The sequence below is a fragment of the Vulpes vulpes genome, chromosome 3 (genome assembly GCF_048418805.1).
Source record: "Vulpes vulpes isolate BD-2025 chromosome 3, VulVul3, whole genome shotgun sequence".
NCBI classification, from domain to species: Eukaryota; Metazoa; Chordata; class Mammalia; order Carnivora; family Canidae; genus Vulpes; species Vulpes vulpes.
This window is the reverse complement of record NC_132782.1, coordinates 129,200,588-129,220,362: the sequence shown is the minus strand read 5'-3', so window position 1 is coordinate 129,220,362 and position 19,775 is coordinate 129,200,588. Positions and strand designations below refer to the sequence as shown.

The following is a 19,775-nucleotide window of genomic DNA, read 5'->3' as shown; positions in this document are numbered from 1 at the left end:
AATTCACTCATTTAAAGTGTACATATAGTTCAGTTGTTTTTGGTATATTCAGAGTTGTGCAACCATAACCACCATTTAATCCCAGGACATTTCATCACCTTGAAGAGAAATCCCATTGCCGGTAGGGATCCCCCCTATTGCCCCTTCCACAGCCCCTGGCAACAAAACATTTACTTTCTATGGATTTGCCTATTCTGGACATTTCATAATAAAGGGAATCATATGATATGTGGTTTCGTGATTGGCTTCTTCCACTGAGCATGTTTCCAAGGTTCATTGATGCATGTTGTACCATGTCACGTATTAGTACTTCATTCTTTTTTGTGACCAAGTAACATTCCGTTGTATGGATATACCACATTTTGTTAGTCCATTCATTGCTCAGTAGACCTTTGGGTGTTTCCATTTTTTTGTCTCTTATGTAATGGGGGCATGAACATCTGTGTACAACTTTTTGTGTGAATGTGTGATTTCCATTCTTTGGGGTATATGTAGCTAGGAATGGAATTGTTGGGCCGTACAGCAACTTTATGTTTAACTTTCTAAGGAACTGCTAACCTGTTTTCCACAGCCACAAAGCCATCTTATGTCCCCACCACCAATGTAGGAGAGTTTCAATTTCTCCACATCCTTGGCAAGTCTTGTTACTTTCTGCTTTTAAAACAATGTTTTTTATGATAGCTATCCTAGAGGGTGGGAAATGGTTGCTGCCCTGAGTTTAAGGACACCCCTCCTTCAGGCCACTTACATACCGTGGAAGTCACGTTGGTTACTTGGAGACAGAGTTACTAAGGGCTTATTATGTGCCAGGCTCTCTGCTAACAGTGGCACATGTACCATCTTAGTTTGATGCACACAACTCTGTAAGGAGGGACCATCATTCTGCCTATTTGACAGGTAAACAAACCAGGGCACAGGAGAACTTGCTGGAAAAGTGATGCAGTTTGGAAGACATGCATTCCTATATTTAAAAAAAATTAGAAAACTTGGACACTAAGGCAGCAGTTTGTAGTCCAACTGAAAGGTCGAAGAACATTTTTCCCCCAAAGCAAAACAAAACACGCGTAGACGGTAGACTGTGGTTGGCAAAACTCGTGATGCCACCAATATTCCACCCATGGCATCCTCAGCTTTATAATCCCCCAGGATAGGTGGGCCTGTGAATATCATGGGCCATCACTCCCCTGATTATGTTACATTAATACGTGCAAAGGGACTTTGCAGATATAAATATGGTCCCTAGTCAGTTGATTTTGAGTTAATTAAAAGGGAGATTATCCTATATGTGCCTGACCCAGTCACATGAGTCCCTTAAGAGAGACAAGCAGCAGTAGGGACTCCCACTGGCTTTAAGGAGCAGGTCACCACAAGTAATACAACCACAAGGAACTGAATTCTTCTAAGCAAGCTTGGAAGGTCAAGAGTTCCCAATCTGAACCGAGCCCTGGCCGTCTCCTTGATCAAAGCCTTGTAAGACCCTGAGCAGAGAAGTAGTTAGGCTCTACCTGGATTTCTAACCTATAGAACAGAGAAAGAACACGGGTTGTCAGAAGCCACTGAATTTGTGGCAATTTGTTACACAGCAATAGAAAACTAGTCCATAGATCACCGACTGACTAAAAGCTGGTAGAGGAGATGAAGTTATAGATGTGCTGTCATATAGAGCACAGTTCTCAAAATGTAACCCAGGAACCCTTGCAGGGGGATCTTCAAGACCTTTTCAGGGGTCTGTGAGGTTAAAACTATTTTCATAATAATGAAAAGATGTCATTTTCTTTTCCTTGCTCATTCTCTCATGATCTTATGGTTTTCTAGATGCTATGTGATGTGCGGGGATATCGTTGCTCTGATGGCTAATGGAATGTGTCCTGTGTATTCTTGTTTAAAAAGTTTCCTTGTCTCAATTTCTAATGTGGTAAATACTGACATACACAGCCACCATAAACAAAAGTTTCTTGGGTCTCCGATAATTTTCAAGAGTGTAATGAGGTCCTGAGACCAAAAAGTTTGAGCATGTTGGGCTAGGTGAGCTGTAACTAAGTAGGCCTAGACAAAGTCGGAAGGTATGAGAATTTATATGGTTAGGTGATGCCTGCATTTGGTCTACAACTGTGGCAGGTGTGACCAAGAGTGGAACAAGGACACATAAGTATGAGGTATAGTCCCTGACATAAGGAGAACATAAAGAAATAATTATCAGAACCATTCATTTCTCTCCTCTGCAGCTGTTTCTAGGCACGAGGTACTGAAATACGATTTGAGGTAGCTCAGCGCTAACCTCAGGTATGGGTGCCTATGTCACCAAGGTGTTTAGAGAAGAAGTTGCTGAAACAAGGCTGTGGGAGATGGAGAACAATTTGTGAGGGAGGTGAAATGTAAGTTGGGTGGGGAAGTAGGAGGAGGAGGACAAATATTCCAGGCTTATCCTTCAGATCTCAGCTAAGACATCCTTCTTAGAGAGCCTTTCCTGACATCCCGTTCTAGAGCACCCAGCACCACCTTCTCCATCAGAGCACCCTGTTTATTTCCTTCCAGGCATTTTTTTTTTTTTTTAACCTAACCTAGCCATTAAGTCTGGCTGGAGCTAGAACGTCTTGGTTCAAATTCCAGCTCTGGCACTTTCTAGTTATAAAATCTTGGAGCAGATACTTAATCTCTCTATGCCTCAGTCTCCCAACAAATGTGCTAAGAAAACAAGGAATTTATGCTGAAGAGTTAGCTTAGGTTGTGACCATGGGACTGAAGAGGAAAGGGTGGGTGCAAATTAGTTCAAAGGTAGAACGGATAGGTGAATTCTGACGATATGGAGAGAAGTGAATGGGAAGACAAAGGAAAATTCTGGGGATATTAAAGGGGGGGGGGACAAATTAATTATATATGGAGTAAGGAAAAAGCGTACAAAACAGCAGCTATTCCAAAGTTTGCTGCTTGAGAGATACGAAAGTGGCTAGTTAACTACTCTGGAAGGGAAAAGGGGAAAGTATGTCAAATCCATGTTTAAAGTGAATTAGCAGCAAGAACAGAAGTGTAGACAATTTGTTTTTAGAGCGCTCGAGTGACAGGCTGAACAGAAGAAAGTTGAGAGCAGACAAGAAAATCTGGGTGTCTGCTCATTGCTGGCCAGAGCTGCAATATCGGGGAAGAAACTGCACGGCCCCCCACGCTGGGCTGTATGGAGAAGGACAATTGTTAACACTCAATGACGTTCTTATGGTGGATAAAAGAGGCTTAATACATTGCTGTCAAACTCCTTTTGGTGAGATGGGGCTTTTCGGGAGAATTAAAGCACTGATTCAGTCTAAGGAACTGCACAGTGAGGGGGGTAGTACATTTCTCAGTTTGAATCTAACTTTGGAAGGCCAAATAAACACGTTTCAAGTTGCTTTTGTAGGGAAAAGCCAGGGTCATCTCCTTTCCAGCAAGGACTTCTTGCTACTCAAGCTCAAATTGTACATTCTTCTTGTTGACACGGCTTCATAGCACTCTAAGTTCCTGGCTAAAGCTTCCCAGGATGACTTTTGGATGTCCTATTTGAAATAGTTAGACTTTCGGCTCTGGCAAGCTGCTGAAACCCTCCAGGACAACTGAACTGTAGATAAAAATCTTCCAGGGAAGTAGGTGTGGGCAGGATGTGTGGTTTCCTTGTCTCTCATTTAAAGACTGATGCAATTAATTTTTCATGAACAGTCTATTCCAGTAAGAGGTGAATTCCAGAGTGTTTCAAGAGAAATCAGAAAGGACAAGCTAGCTACTGATCTTCAGTTTGAGTTGGGGCTAGAGCACTATTTTTTTCAAGGAGAACTCCCTTTGCCACTGTGACCTCGAGGCCCTGAATTAGCCATAACCACCACACACAGCAGGGCAGGCACTTGCTTACCGAATAATCTGGAACTGAGCAAACCTCACTCTGAATGTGTGCATGATAGTCGGAATCCAGGAAGACAGTCCTAAATTTTTAGTGATATAACACACACGAGGTTCTTTCTCTGACATTCCAGGCTAACCACTGTCTAAGTTAAGTCTCTGCAAAACATCTGGGACATACATTTCTGGAAAAGATTACAGCATCTTTTCTACAACTCTCCCCGGCCTAAGCATTGTGTGCTCTGGCCTGACAGGAGCCTCCGCAGCAGGATTACCTGTGGGGGCCGGGGAGGCTGCACTGGCGCACGGACAGGCATTTATTGAACTGAACACAGTCCAATTTCATGCATCGACTATTTACCTAGTGCCACTTAGGAACAAAGTGCAGAGCGGAGAAAAAGCCAAAGGTGAAAAAAAATGTTCATGCTGTTATCCCTAAAATAAAATCACTTTCTCTCTCGAGAAAAGTAGACTTATTTCCTCTGACATTCCAGGCCTTTCCATCGGGTAGCGGGGGCAGCACCTGACATTTGACGATTAAGGTCAAAGCACACAATGAGCTAGCTCCTGGCTCTCCCATGGCCACCAAACCAGACAGCAAAATAGTTGCCCTATTCTGAGGGTTTTCTCAGCCAAACACCTAGGAAAACGTCCTGATGACAGATGTGCCTACTTTATCCAGAGAAGATTTGCCCAGAGAACAATAAAAGCTAGACTGGCCTCAGCATTTTCATTTTCTAACATCTCAAGGTATTCATGCATTTCCACTGACATTTAATCTCTTCATTCTTTATTAGATCTATGTCATACTTACTAAACAGATTTAAGAGGAGAAAGTTTAAAAACTCCAACACTACAAGAGGTCTTCTCACTGTTAAAGGAGAGAACTTAGAGAAAGAGGAATTCCTATTTTTTTGAAGAGCTCCCTGGCCTGGTGCCGCACTAGGTATTGTACTAGGCAGGGCAGCACAGATTCTCAAGCAGGACCAACTAAATACTTCGTGAGGATCAGTGCAAAATACAACATGGGTCCCTTGTTCTACATCTATTAAGGAATTTGAGAGTGACAGCAGAGCCCGAAAACCAGTGCAGGGCCTTCCTGAGTGTGGGTCCCTGTGTGGCTGCAGAGGCCGCATGCCCAAGTAGCGGGCTTCACTCTCCAGTCAGGCTGCCGGGACTTGAATCTCGACTTTGCCATTTACTAGTCATGTGATCTTAGACAAGTCACCTGTAAAAGGGGAATAATAACAGACCCTACCTCATCGAGTTGTTATTAGGATTATAGGAATTAATGTTTGAAAAGTGTTTAGAAGCATATTGCAAGCACTCACATGTTTAGTAAAAATATCCTCTACTAAGCCTAAACAACCTCAAAATGCCAGGGACGATGATGACCATGACATTGTGAATTTACTAAAACATTAAAAAAAAAATGTTTTGAGAGTTTAGATTTCTAAAAACCAGAATCATGCTTTTATTACTAGGACAGTTGGTCACCTTTTAATTTATTTTAACAATTAAACAAGAGATTTCAAAAGGTCTTCTGGATTGAGGGCAACGACTCACAAAGCAAAACCGAAGAACAAAAAAGGATACTGGTTCATGCTCAAGGTTCTGGAAGCCTGCGGAGTATAACTTGTCATGAAGCCCATGTGATATATGCTGAAGGGATTCACTAGGGACTTTACTGCTTCCATACAGGAAACAGAGCCTGCTGTATCGGAACAAAAACTAAGAAATATCTCTTTTCTTTTTACTAGGCAAAATATTGTAAAATAAAAAAGAGTTGCAGAACAGGAAATGTTACTAATCATACTAATTCTATATTTAGTTGTAGGAAAAATACTACTAAAACAAGTCAGAAGATAACTTGTAGGTAGTGATACAAAAGAAAAGAAATTTGGTGCACGGAAGCATAAATACTTAATGGCGTATCAATGTTTGTTTTATTTTTATTTTATTTTTAAAAAGATTTTATTTATTTTTTTGAGAGAGCGAGAGTTCACGTGTGTGTGGGGGCGTAGTGGGGAGGGAGAGAGAATCTCCAGCATGCTCCATGCTGAGCGGGGTGGCCTGACGTGGGGCTCGATCTCATGACCCTGAGATCACGACCTGAGTCTGACTCTTAACCAGCTGAGCCACCCAGGGATCCCTTAATGTTTGTTTCGTAAGAGCACCTTCGGTTTCCTTACTGGGTTATTTATACATTTTTTTACTCTTTACCACCAATAATTCTCAGGATCTTCAGAAGCCTTTACAATAAAACGTGTAGTATTTTCTACTCCATTTATAATAAATATGGTTGACTGCAAAATTCCAGAGAAGCTATCATTCGTCAAACAATTCGCCCGAGGTACACAGACTTGGGGTACTTCTCCTTCAGAGCCGGCCACTGAACAATGAAGTAATCGGAGAGGTGAAACAGAATCTTTCCGGACAGGGATAAATGTTCTACTCGGCAGATGCTTTCAACATAGACAATGATCACTTTCTTTATTCCTAGTATCCCAAGGAGAAGGGCAGATATGCAGATAGGAACACATGTTCCTGGTCCATTACACAACACCTTAAAAAAACACAAAGTTGAAGGTCAAATTAACATACAGAATACTAATCTAAAAGAGGCATTTGAAATTAAAAACAGTCACATTTTAGGAGAGATTTTTATTATTCTATGCCTTGCATTATTCCTTGTCAAGATCTAGGATGTAGCAAACCCATGCACTTGGGAGCCAGGCAGGGCTGTGTTGCAGGCTCTCCTGCTTATCACTGTGTGACCTGGGGCAAATAACAGAACTGCTCTGGGCCCAGGGGGCCTGCCCTGTGCGACCAGAGGCATCCAGCACACTGCGTGGTGCTCAGCCAGTGTTCACTGGACGTGTGTGTGCTGCTCTTTTCCAACTGTTTTATGGATCACGTAAAAACATCGAAGACAGATAAAGTTAGCTCTGAGTCAATATTTTCTCATGTATCAGCTTGTTCTTGATCTCTTAAAATAATTTTATAATAGTTGGAGGGGTGACATGTAAGATGTAGGAGAAAATGTCTTTTAAATGACTATGTAGGGCATCTCTGGGTGGCTCAGCGGTTTGGCGCCTGCCTTTGGCCCAGGGCGCGATCCTGGGGTCCCAGGATTGAGTCCCGCGTCAGGCTCCTGGCGTGGAGCCTGCTTCTCCCTCCTCCTGTCTCTCTCTCTCTCTCTCTATCATAAATAAATAAATATTTAAAAAACAAATAAATAAATGACTATGTAGAGTATCTTTGTGGGATATAGAATCATTTTAGGAGTTCAACCCAACAAATGGGATATTTGAGAGAAGGGTACTAAATAAATGTCATTTCTTCTTCAAGAGAATTTAATCTGTGCTTGTGGTCTAGAGAGTTTAATGCCTTTGAATTCTGCTAATTTTTATAGATAGTCACTGGTTAAAAACAATTTAGTTGGCAAAAATAACAAGAAAAATTAAAAAATAAAAATTCAACTCCTAGAGCAACTGCAAAGAATTTTTAGAAGTATTTTTTTTTAAGATTTTATTTATTCATGAGAAACACAGAGAGAGTGGCAAAAACGAGGGCAGAGGGAGAAGCAGGCTACCCATGGGGAACTGGATATGGGACTCGATGCTGGGACCCCATGATCATGACCTGAGCCAAAGGCAAATGCTCAACCACTGAGCCACCCAAGTGCCTTAGAAGTCTTTTAAGAAAATGAGAGGAAACCTATTTCACAGACTTATTGGTAAGATAACTTATTATTACTTTCAGCAAAAAATGTATTTGCACAAACATCTTAATCATATGCTTGTATTGATTGAATTAGTAACCCTAACAAAGCATCTTTCTTTAAGTAGGCTCCACACCCAGTGTGAAGACTGACCTGGGGCTGGAATTCATGATCCTGAGATCAAGACCTGAGCTGAGATCAAGAGTCAGATGCCTAACCAACCGAGCCACCCAGGTGCCCCTAATAAAGCATTTTTTTATTCCACAAATGATAAAACAGGAGATATGTGGTTGTCTAATGCACGCCTGTTGGGCATTACCTACAATGTCACATGATCTTTCCAGCAAAAAATCCACAAAACTTATCAGACCTCAGAGAACCTTAGAGTTGAAAGGGCCCCTAGATACACTACCTCAGCATCTTGGCATTTCAGAGATTCTCCCAGATGGACAGACGTCCTGCCTCAGCTGCGGGCGATGGCCAGGGCTCTTAGGGTTTGATAAAGGTTATCTGATCTAGGCGCTGCCCTTCCTGGAGGCATGACCACTGGCACACCATTCACAGAACTTTGGGAAGAGAGAAGGTGCCTGTTTCAGGGGGGAACCAATCTTTTTTGTGTCCTCTTTAAAGTGTTTACCTAAAATTTAACCCCTTGTCTTTATGAAGAATTTTTGTTCAATTTTTCTTGGATTACCAGCTACCAAGCTGCTTTTCAGATCAGTCTTCTTTAATCCCTAGTGAGTTGCCCCTATAACCTTTCTTCATAGACCCTCAAGGCAGTGTAATAGAAAACAGGACTGAGAGTCGGGGGAACAAGGTGCAACCAACTTGGGCAATAGAAATGGGAATCACTGCCTCGGCTCTCACCACCACTCTTTATCAACAACTCACTGTATAAACATTTCACATACATTATTTTAATTACTCCTGATAACAATCCTTTGAGGCAAGTTTTATTGTCCCTTTTTGCAGAATAGGAAACTGAGGCACATAAAGATTGGGCAAGTTGCCTGATCACATGTTTAGGAGTGAGAGAGTTCATTTTTTTGGTTTAAGATTTAATTAGAGAGAGAGAGAGAGACAGAGAGAGAGACTGAGAGAGAGACTGAGAGTGAGCGCATGCAGTGGGGAATGGGAGAGGGAGAGGGAGAGAGAATCTGGGGCAGACTCCCCACTGAGCATGGAGCCCGATGGAGGGCTCAATCTCATGACCCTGAACAGAAATCACAAGTCAGATGCTTAACTCACTGAGCCACCCAGGCGCCCTAGGAGTGGAGGAGTTCTATTGCTTTAGTCACTTTTTCTTCTGTGACTCAGTTACCATATACACAGGGAGACTGGACTAAATGGCTTTCCCTGTCAGCTCCACGATTCTTCTAATTCTATGACTTTAATTTGCGTCTAGTTTTGTCTTATGCCTAAGTTACAAGATTGTTCTGAATTCTTTCAGGGTTTAGAATTCTAAAAATCCTATTAATGCAAGGTTTCTCAACAGTGGCATTATTGACATTTTGGATAGGATAATTTTTCATTGTGGTGGCCTGTCCTGCACACTGTAGGATGTCTACTAGCACTCCTGGTCTCTACCCACAAGATTCCAGTAGGCAAGACAATTAAGAATATCTCCAGGCATTGCCAAATGTCTCCAGTCGGGAACCATTGCATTAATGAATCCCCTAAACTGTGGATTATATGTTGCTTTTCTCAGTCTTTTTTTCCATTGTACAAAACAAAATGAAACTTAAGGTTAAAATATAATGTAAAGACTAATTGTTGGGTCTTCAATGTCACAAAAATATTTTCATGTTTGTTGCCTTCAAAAAAATGTACACATCCACACGTGTTCATTTTGCTCTCTATATACATAAGCTGTGAATACTCTGATAGAGACGTCTGTAGACAGGGAAATGACTAGACATTGGTGGGAGATGTACTGACAACCTGCTATAGATCAGAAGCAGAGACTGTCAGGATGAAAGTAGAAGTTAAAGGTATTCATTTATTTATCTCTGCCACATCTCTATTTTGAAGCACTTAGTATAAAAGTCATAGGTATGATAAAACCACAAAACCATAAATCAAGTACTTAAAAAAAAGAAGGGCAAATTAGTCTCAAGGACAACTTAGGCTAAGGAATGCTACTTTTAATTAAGCACAGGTTTTAACTCTGAGTTTTACGGAAGCCTAGGCAAAAAATTAAAACATTGTGGATTATGGAGTTTCCACTGTTCAATGAAGCGTATCATAAAGACTTATTCCAAGGACTGAACAAAATAGAATTAAGTATAAAAGATTTAAACAATGTTAAACAATATAATGGTTGATGTTGTCTTTTTAATTTTATAAAAAACATAGAAGTATTCTTTATATTTTTATTTCTTAAAATGGACATTCTCAATCAATGTGGGGCATTGCTTTTATTCCCTCTCCTCCTCAATACCCTGTAAGCTCCTTATGGGCAGGGTCAACCTCTATATTCTGTACCTGAACAAAAAAGGCACTCACTATATTCTGCCCAAAGGAAGGATAAGGGAGTAAGGGCAGAGGGAATCCTTCTTTGCCTATTGTATATGGAGTCAAATGCTCTTTTTGCTACACTCAACTCTGTGACTCTATTATACCCACTTATCATATATATATATATAATGGCTATAACTGACAACTTTTAACCCCTCCCCCCAAAAAAAACCCCAAACCAAAAAATCCCAACCATCCCACATCCATTTGCCTTTTCTCCAGGGAACCACTGCTACCGGTCTCTCAACTTAAGCACTGGAGTGGACTCCATACTCAACCATAAGGAGAGGACCTATGACTCCAGTCTGATCAGTAAGGGCATTGAATTTCTCTGACAAAAGTCACCTGATTAGGAAAGAGCACCTAATCCAGTGAGATGCCACAAGATGCAGTGGGACGTTTGTTGGGACTGCTCAGAGAGCAGTGCCTTTTTTGCTATACTGGGACCTAGGAGGACGTAGGCCTGGCACGGTTAACATTTATCTTGCTGCCATGAGGATGAAGCCATCACAACGTAGAAGAGAGCAGAGATGAGAGATGAAGACAGGACAAGTCCCAAGGTAGCATTTACAATCCACAAATCCAGCTGTGCCTGAAGGAAACCAGATCTATCCCTAGACTTGCCAGGTAGGTGAGAGACTACATTCCATTTTTGCTTAAGCGGTATGAATCAGGACTTCTGTCACTAGCAATAAAAAGTATACTAACTGATATAGCCCTTTATTTTGTCTAACTCCCTGACTAGCCTCGGACTATTTGCAGTGCCAACTGGTAGGTGTTCAGTACGTGCCTGCGAGATGAATTAACAGACCAATAAAGCTTCTCTGAGAGCATAAAATCCAAGAGATGTACTAAGAATAATATAACTCAGAGGTCTAGAAAACAGAAAGAGGTCAGGGCTAATATAAATATGAAGTCATGAGGGTGGATGAGCCGGATCAAGGATCAATAGTTACAAGAGGATTGTTGTTCTGTAGACTTGGGTCACCAGAGGCCAAGTCCCGTTGGCTGAGACACAACATCAGCATGTATGAAGAGATGCAGTTAACTTGGGTAGCCTGAGCTCAACTCCCAGCCTAGTAGGAACCCCATACACAGAATATGGGCCAGGACCTTTGGGGTCCTGGATTGGTTTGAAGTTAAGAGGCCATGAGGTTGAGAGTGCGCCAACAGGGAGCGTGTGAAGGAGAGACTGCAAGCCAGATGGAGAGTCCAACTAGGGCTGCAATTGCAGGGAACAGAGAGGCAGAGTCCAACTCTGAGGTACCAGCCTGAAAGCTAGGCTTTCAAACAGTCTCTTGCTGGTGGAGGTCGAGGCTGGAGAGAGCTCATGAACTACAGGAACAGAGCTGCAGGGAAGGTTCAGCAGAGCTTCTAGGGCCATGGATAAACCTGGAGAACTGGAGCCCACTGTCAAAGCTGAACAGGTTCAGGTGACCTGTGGAGGTCACAGGTTTCAGAATCAACACTTCTGTTTGTAGGATACTGGCTCCACTTTCTAGACAGGTGAATGGGGAGATGCAGAAGGGAGCAAACACTGAGGTTTGGGAATTGTCTGGAGACACTGGGAGAAAAACTGCTTGGACATAAGGCTTACTAGGAAGCAAAGTCAGATGAGGTCCTTAAGCATGCACCTTCTTATTTCAGAAAATTAGGAAAACCACAAGGCTACCTGACATAGCCTGTGCCCAAAAGTGAGCCAAAGAGAATGAATCAATGTTTCTCATAATCATCAAAGCTACAATGATAGAGATCCGAGATTTGGCCAAGAAAAGAGTAATGGAAACCTCAGGGATAGCTATTTCAGGGAATCTCTGGGCTAAAATGCAGGGCAGGGGAAGAGTGAGCTGGAGGGGGAGGAGAGCTTCAGGAGGAGCCAGGTGAGGTGAGCAGGAACCAGTGATCTACATGGGAACGTAAAAGGTCAGTGGGAACAGAGTGGTGGGGAGGGAGGAACTTACTCTATAGCAGACAGTGAGTTCTTTCAACACCAGAAGAAAAGAATCCTGAGTTTGAGGTTAGTGTGGGAAAACCTGTACTTTTTGAGGACATGACAAAGGATAAGAATGATGGGACTGGAAGTTTGCCCCCAGCAGATTTTCTTTTACATACTAAAATAATTTTCAGCTCAATGTGAAAACTATAAAAAGCATAAAGAAAAAGAGCAATCCTTCTAATTTCATCAATCTGTTAACATTCTCTTTCAAAAAATGTCTTTATATAAACATTTCTATATTTTACTATAAATAGGATCATATATGCACACACATAATTGTATGTAAACACCATAAAGTTGTTTAGCTAGTTTTGTGTGTTATAAAAAGTTTAAAAAAAATCCTTGTTTTTTAATGATTGTATTTATTTATTTATTTATAAAAGATTTTATTTATTTATTCACGAGAGACAGAGGGGGGCGGGTGGGCAGAGACACAGGCAGAGGGAGAAGCAGGCTCCATGCAGGGAGCCCGATGTGGGACTCGATCCCTGGGCTGAAGGCAGGCACTAAACCACTGAGCCACCTAGAGATCCCTGACTACATGTATTTAATTCTATGGATATCTCATAACTCAATTAACTCTTCTCTTATTGGTAGAAATTTAATTTTTTTTCCTGTTCTAAATCATTCTCTTTGAACATCTTTGTCTACAAATCTGTGACCCCTATGGTTTTAATTTTGCATTGAACTATGTTCCAGAGTTCTCCTTGAGTGAGAGGTTAGAAGAAACAGTTCAAGGACTTAAAGAAGTTGTAGAAACAACTGTCATGGATTGGGAATGGGCCCCACTGTGTTTTGTTTTGCTCTTGCCTAGAATCTGTTCCAGCGATTTCTCACTGAACTGTGGCAGCAAGTAGAGCCCACCTCTCATAGCACAAGTGAGACTCCTTTCTAGGTCCTCTTTGCCAATAGTGGATGGGCTGGGGACCCAGCTGGATGTTTCTGCCTACCTCTGACTAGGAGTTAGCAGTGTAGAAAAGCAACTCTGGAGAAGAAACTATTCTTGTGGCCAATGTGCCACCAGAAGAGTCTCCTGTCTAATATTAGTGGTGCTTGTTGTAGTGTTCACTGTCTAGCAGTGGTGGCACAGGGTCCTCCCAAACCAGCTTGGCGGCCATGGAATTTTGGCCATGGTCCTACCTGCCCAGTTCTTAGTTTGACCCTCCATGTTTTCTCATCCTACTCCATTAATTTTCTCAGTAATTCTTTTTTGTTTTTTTAAACATTGTTTTTTGTTTTATAAGATTTTTAAATTTTATTTATTCATGAGAGACACTGAGAGAGAGGCAGAGACATAGGCGGAGGGAGAAGCAGGCTCCCTGTGGGGAGACTGATGAGGGACTTGATCTTGGATGCCAGGATCACGACCTGAGCCAAGGGCAGAAGCTCAACCACTGAGCCACCCAGGTGCCCCTTTCTCAGTAATTCTAAGAGCTCTTCTTTTTAAGGTTCCCAGACTCAATTCCAAAGTGTGTGAGAGGAGGAGCAGGGGAGGGTCCCTTATACACAATATCAAACAATTCTCAGATACCAGTAGTGTAACTGAGAATTTAATTTAATGTTGACATTATCCATCCAGAGATAGTACCGGATTCCGTAGGTGAAAGGTTCAGTCCTACAAGATGGGCTCTCACCCCTCACTTCAGACACCAATCACAAGCCAGAGGCTGTTATCTTTGCTTCCAACTGACAGGCTATAGCCTAAAAATTAGAACAACCTCCTCCTTACGTTTTTATTTTATTTTATTTATTTATTTATTTATTTATTTATTTATTTATTTACTTACTTATTTATTTTCATTCATTCATTCATTCGAGACACAGAGAGAGAGGCAGAGACACAGGCAGGGGGAGAAGCAGGCTCCATGCAGGGAGCCCGACGTGGGCCTCGATCCCTGGACTCCAGAATCATGCCCTGGGCTGAAGGCGGCACTAAACCGCTGAGCCACCCGGGCTGCCCTCCTTATGTTTTTAATTTGCTAGAGCAGCTTGCAGGACTCAGAGGAACAATTATGCTTACCAGTTTATTAAAGGATATGATAAAGAATAAGAATAAACGGCCAGATGAAGAGATTCATAGGATGAGGTATAGCATATCACTCTCTCCAATTTCTCAAGTGTTCACCAATCCAGAAGTTCTGTGAATCTAGTCCTTTGGGTTTTGATGGAGACTTCATGACATGGTCATGATCAACTAAGTCACAGGCCCCTGGCAGATTTAACCTCCAGTGCCCTCTTCCCTCCTCCTAGATGGGGGGTGGGGGGAACTTGAAAATTCCAACCCTCTAATCACAGGGTTGGTCCTCCTGGCAACCAGGACTCCAAAGTCACCTTCATTAATGTAACAAAAGACTCATTCATAGCCCTATCACAGGAAATTCCAAGGGTTTTAGGAGCCTTGAGCCAGGAACCTTGGACTAAGACCAAATACATGTAAGAAATATATAGCTGGTCATCTGAATATTGGTCTGAATGACCAACTATATATTTCTTACAAATCACAAAACTGTAGCTCTCAGTAGCCTTTCACTAAACTCTTTTCCTGTTTCAATCAGTGAGAGTAGATTTTTATGGTTTGTTACCAAGAACCCAGACTGGTATGGGAAGAACAAAGGCTTTGAGAGCAGCAAATGCAGAGTTAGAGGAGGGGTGGATCATGTCGAAAGGCAGAGGATGTGCTCAGGCAGGACTGAACACTGAATCGTGAGCACAGGAAGCAGGCACAGTGAGTCGTGGATGAGGAGGAGGCTGGTAGGCAAGCATTCCAGGATGGGAAGGACAGGTGTAAGGCCTCATCCAGAGGGGAGGAGGGCACCATCAGTGAGGGAACAGTTCAGGAAACTGGAGAGAGAAGCATCTGAGAATAATCAAGGGAGTGAGGAAGAAAATACAGTTGGAGAGCAGGTGGTCTGTAACACGTAGAGGTTACTGTTAGAGCACCAGAAGGCAGGGGGTAAGCCTGAGGAAAGGCAGCACGGAGTGTCTGTGAGCAGCGGAGGTGGACAGCAGGAAGGAAAGGATGTGTAGCAGATGGGATGATGTATTCCTTGGCTCACGATACGGTACACTGTATTTCTTCTTTTTTATGTATATTTAATCATCTGAGTATTAACAGTTCAACAGAAACATCTAAATATCAAAACCAATATAAAATAACCACATAAATCCCAAACACTGGAATCACCAGCTATTTATGAACCTAAAGGTCCCTTACAATTCGTTTGCTAACACAGTGAGTTTTCAGAGTTGTCATCATTGTGTATATAGCATTTTGAGGTCTACTTTCCCAATTCTTCACTACTTTCATTCCATGTGCTACACAGTTGTTTGTTGTTTCGCTGCAACGAATGTGCCATGGTCCACCTGGAAACTTCCCTATTTCTCTAGACCCAAGTATAGCTTTCATTTTCTTTTAAACCATATCAAAAAGGTATGTAAATTATAAATTGTTCCCATGTAGGCTAATGTGCTCATGTTGTAAGGATACTGATTTTATTGCTGGCTCCTCAAAGGATCAGTTACTTGCATTTTGTTTGGTGACAACTAAAAAAAACTGTTCCTACTGTAAATCAGGTTCCTGGACCCAATTCCAATGTGTGTCTCTGTGTGTCTGTGTATACTTCCCCATACCAACAATGATCCAGACACCAACTGGGTGTTCTATAATTCAACTCTATTCTGAAACTATCTGCCAGAGACAGAATCAGATTTCACAGGTAAAAGGCTCAGTCCCATGAGACTGCCCTCCACTTCAGACACCAGTCACACAACTAGGATGTTACTTGTGCTTCTGATTGACAGGCTACAAACCAGAGGCTCCAACCACCTGCTGAACTCAGGACACCAACTGCAAGTCCATGTTACCAGTACTTCTGACTGAATGGCTGTGAATCAGAGGTTCCCAGGATCCCCTCGTTCGGTTCAATTAATTTGCTAAACTGGCTCATAGAACCCAGGAAATTCCATTTATTTGCTAGATTACTGATTTATCACAAAGGATATTAAAGGATATGAATCAGCAGCCAGATGAGGAGATAACAAGGCAAGGGATGGGAAAAGGGCGAGCCAGGCTTCCAGGCCCTCTCAGAGCTTGCCATTCTTCTCAAATCTCCATGTGCTCACTAATCCAGAATCTCTCTGAGTTCTGTCTTCTAGTTTTTTTTTAATGGAGGCTTCATCACACAGCCATGATTGATTAAATCATTGGCCACCAGTGATTGATCAAACCTCTAGGTCCTCTTCCCTCCCTGGAGGTCGGGACTGAGAATTCAAACCCTTGAATCACATGTTGGCTACATTGGCAACCAGCAACCAGCCCACATCTCAGGGGCTTTCCAAAAAAAAAAAAAACCCAAACAACAAAACCCAACAACCTTTACTATTCTCATCACTTAGGAAACTTAGGAAATTCCAAGGGCTTTAGAGGAGTTTTGAGTCAGGAACTGTGGATGAAGGCCAAATATACATGAGAAATAAATTTTGGTCACCTCAATGACCAAATACACACTCTACTGCTAAATCACAGTGTTGTACAATATAATAAAAAAAAAGAGCAGTGAACTTTGGTCCTGTAGTATCTTGCCCAATCAATTAAGTTCCCTATACTGACACCCCGACACTGATTACTCCAGTTCAGCCAGAATATTCTTGCTCATATTGCATTCACATGATCCACAAGAGGCTGGACAACATGGTACTTATGCGCCAGGCATTTGTAATTACACAGACCTGAGCTGGCTGTTCCACAGCACTGTGACCAGGGACAAACTGCTTATCCATTGCATGGCTCAGTTTCCTCATTTATGGATTACTTCATTCAAGAAATCTTTATTGAGCAAAGATAATATGCCAGGTACTGTTCTGGATATTAGAGATGTATTAGTGAACAGAAGTCAGTGCCCTCACAAAGCATACGCTGCAGTAGGCAGACAGAAAATAACAGATGCACGTATGAATAGATTAACATAAAGCAGGATAGGGAAACAGGAGATATGGAGGTCAAGGAAGATGTGTGAGAAGGGGGTTTGTGAGCAAGGATCTGATGAAGTCTTCCAAGGGAATCAGACATTGGATAGAGCAGTGGGCAGGGGAGATGGAGCAGATTTTATGGGTGACCGTAAGTTACCAAGGGCCAGTGAAAAAGTCTGAGAGGTTGGAGAGGGGCAGGAGTTTGAAACAGCTTATAATTTAACAGAGCTGTTATGTCCAAGTGAAACTCTATCTCAGGGGTTTGACTTCTTGTGTACATATTGGAAACAAAGACATGCAGGGCCAGATGACCCTGGTCTGATGTCCTTGTGTGGAGGCGAATAAGAACCTCTAATAATAAACTCTAATGTATTCTCCTTGGGAGTTTGTAGGGGTGAGGCAGAGAATGTTAGGTGGGGAAGAGTAATCAACCAGAACACAAGGAAAACAGCATCTACATAGTTGTGTTACAGTGAAGATTAAATAAGATAATACATGTAAAGCATCAAATAGTGGTTGGCCCATGGTAACAATTCAGTAAATGGCAGCTATTATCATAATCTATCCAAAAGTGAAGTAGTAGAATTGTAGCATTTTTCAACTCTTAGAGGAGTGCTCACAAAGCTCTAGCCTCATACTCTGTCACAGTCATGGATAGCATCGACCTGGCATGATTTATCCTACCCTTCAGAGGATACTTTTTCAGAGAACCCAACCATCCATTTTGGTCTCTATGTTCCAGTCATATTTTTTGCCCCGACTGCTTCACTCCAAGTGACGTCTGTATAAAAAAAAAAAAAAAAAATGATAGAAGGAGCCTGATGACCAGCAGTGGTATTTTCTGGATTTCCACAGATGGTAGATGACAGAGGGATTCTTGAATGTTCCTGCTCTGGGTCTGTGGAGCCCCAGTAGCTACCTCTCAGCCTGTGGCCCAATGGCTGTGAAAGCTGAATGGCCACAACATGGTCAACAAGCCTGATGACATGATGAATAAGCCTGATCTTGTTCATTTCAAAACAGAGCTGGCTATTTTCCCCTTGTATGGGAAACTAGACTTCCTAATCTTCTGGTGACCTTCCTGATTTGCTGGGTTTGGGTTCAGCGACAGGGGTGGTGGCTAAATAGGGGGCAGAGACACAGGCTCCAGCGTCCCCTCCACAACTCAGAGGTGCTTTGTAGTTCCAGTGCATGTTAGTAAGGCCCTACAGACCAAGGCCCACAAGGTTTGGCACTCTGTACATGTTGACGGCCAATCCTCCCACTGGAAGTGCAGAGTGGGCGAAAGAACTCAGAGGTTGTCAGGGGACACAGTGGGTTGGCATTTCATTTCCTTGCCCTGATCTTCCATCATAAAAAAAGTAGATATATAAAATTAAAACATATATATATATATATATATATATATATATATATATATATATAGTCTAGTTAAGCCATGCCTGCTTCATGTCATTATTAAAGATCATTGTCAGCCTAACCAAACATTGTTTTCCCAACCCTTCTTGGAAGCAGTTGAGGAAATTGAATCTTTTAGTTTTCCTGTTGTCAGGACCAAATGGTCAAGGTGACGTTTCCTGCCCTCTTGGCATTTTGTTTTGTTTTGTTTTCATTGTATTTTCAACTGTCTGAATTTTTTCCTTTTGCTTTCCCCACACCCTCTACTCAGTTGCTCTCCCAGAAGCACAGACTACTAGTTGTAGATGCAGACTCTGAGAGTCATTTGGTCCAGTTCTCACCTGTCGCCTGAGGAAGAAGGGCAAGACCTTGACCTTTACAGGCCCATACTATTGCCAGGCACAGCCTGTGTGGCATTTTGCATAATTACCTCACTTAAACCTTATAATCACTCTCTGAGGTGGATGCTGTTATCCTCGTTTAGGACACGAAAACTAGGCACAAAGAAATTAAATGACCCACGTAAGGTCACACAGCTGAGACTCAAACCTAGCTTTTAGAAGACAAGCATGGGCTCTTCTGTCCATCATCCTGGTCCTGCACCTGTCAAGCAAATCTGGCATTAGCTGGAAGTGGGCTAAAGGCAAGGCTGGCTCCAGGGCAGATATGATGCATGGAGTTTAACTAAAGGTGAAATTCTGGCAGATGTTACTAATATTTTATAGCTTTAATAGAGAAATTAGTGGTAGACTGTAACATACCATTGGAGTAGGATGAATTAGGAAACCTTTTCAGCAGATTAAATAGGAAAAATGGTTAACATTTTTATAAGAAAAGGGAATATCCTCTCTAAACAGGAAAGAACTGGCTTATTCAAAGCAATTATATAATTCTTGACTCTTGTCAAGGCCCCTCTTGACTAGACAAGTGATATTTTCTTCATGATCCTTCTCTTTGTTTTTTCATATAGCCATGTATAAAATTTCTATCGTGCTGAACTGAAAACTAGTCAGCAGTTTTCCTTAGATAATTTACACCCAGATTATTTTGGCAGTGCAGGCATATCTTGTTTTACTTGACTTTGCTTTATTGTGTTCCGCAGATACTGGGTTGTTTTGCTTTTGTTTTTAACAAATTGAAGGTTTGTGACAACCCTGCATCGAGCAAGTTTATCATTGCTGTTTTTCCAACAGTATTTGTTCACTTCATGTCTCTGTGTCACATGTTGGTAATTCTTGCAAAGTTTTAAACTTTTCATCATTATTATATTTGTTATGGTGATCTGTGATAAATGATCTATTGTAACTG

At 41.9% G+C, this 19,775-nt stretch overlaps 1 protein-coding gene across 3 annotated transcripts in view; it reads right to left on the bottom strand.

Moving 5' to 3' along the window:
• Window positions 1-5,791: 5,791 nt before the first annotated feature.
• The window catches only part of ALG14 (ALG14 UDP-N-acetylglucosaminyltransferase subunit), an 89,535-nt gene continuing 75,551 nt past the window's right edge, over window positions 5,792-19,775 (bottom strand). For all 3 annotated transcript variants that reach the window (XM_025996540.2, XM_025996541.2, XM_072754557.1), the window contains exon 4: window positions 5,792-6,430. In XM_025996540.2, coding sequence (XP_025852325.1) covers window positions 6,200-6,430 — 231 coding nt within the window. In that variant the 3' untranslated portion in view covers window positions 5,792-6,199. The remainder of the gene's footprint in view (window positions 6,431-19,775) is intronic.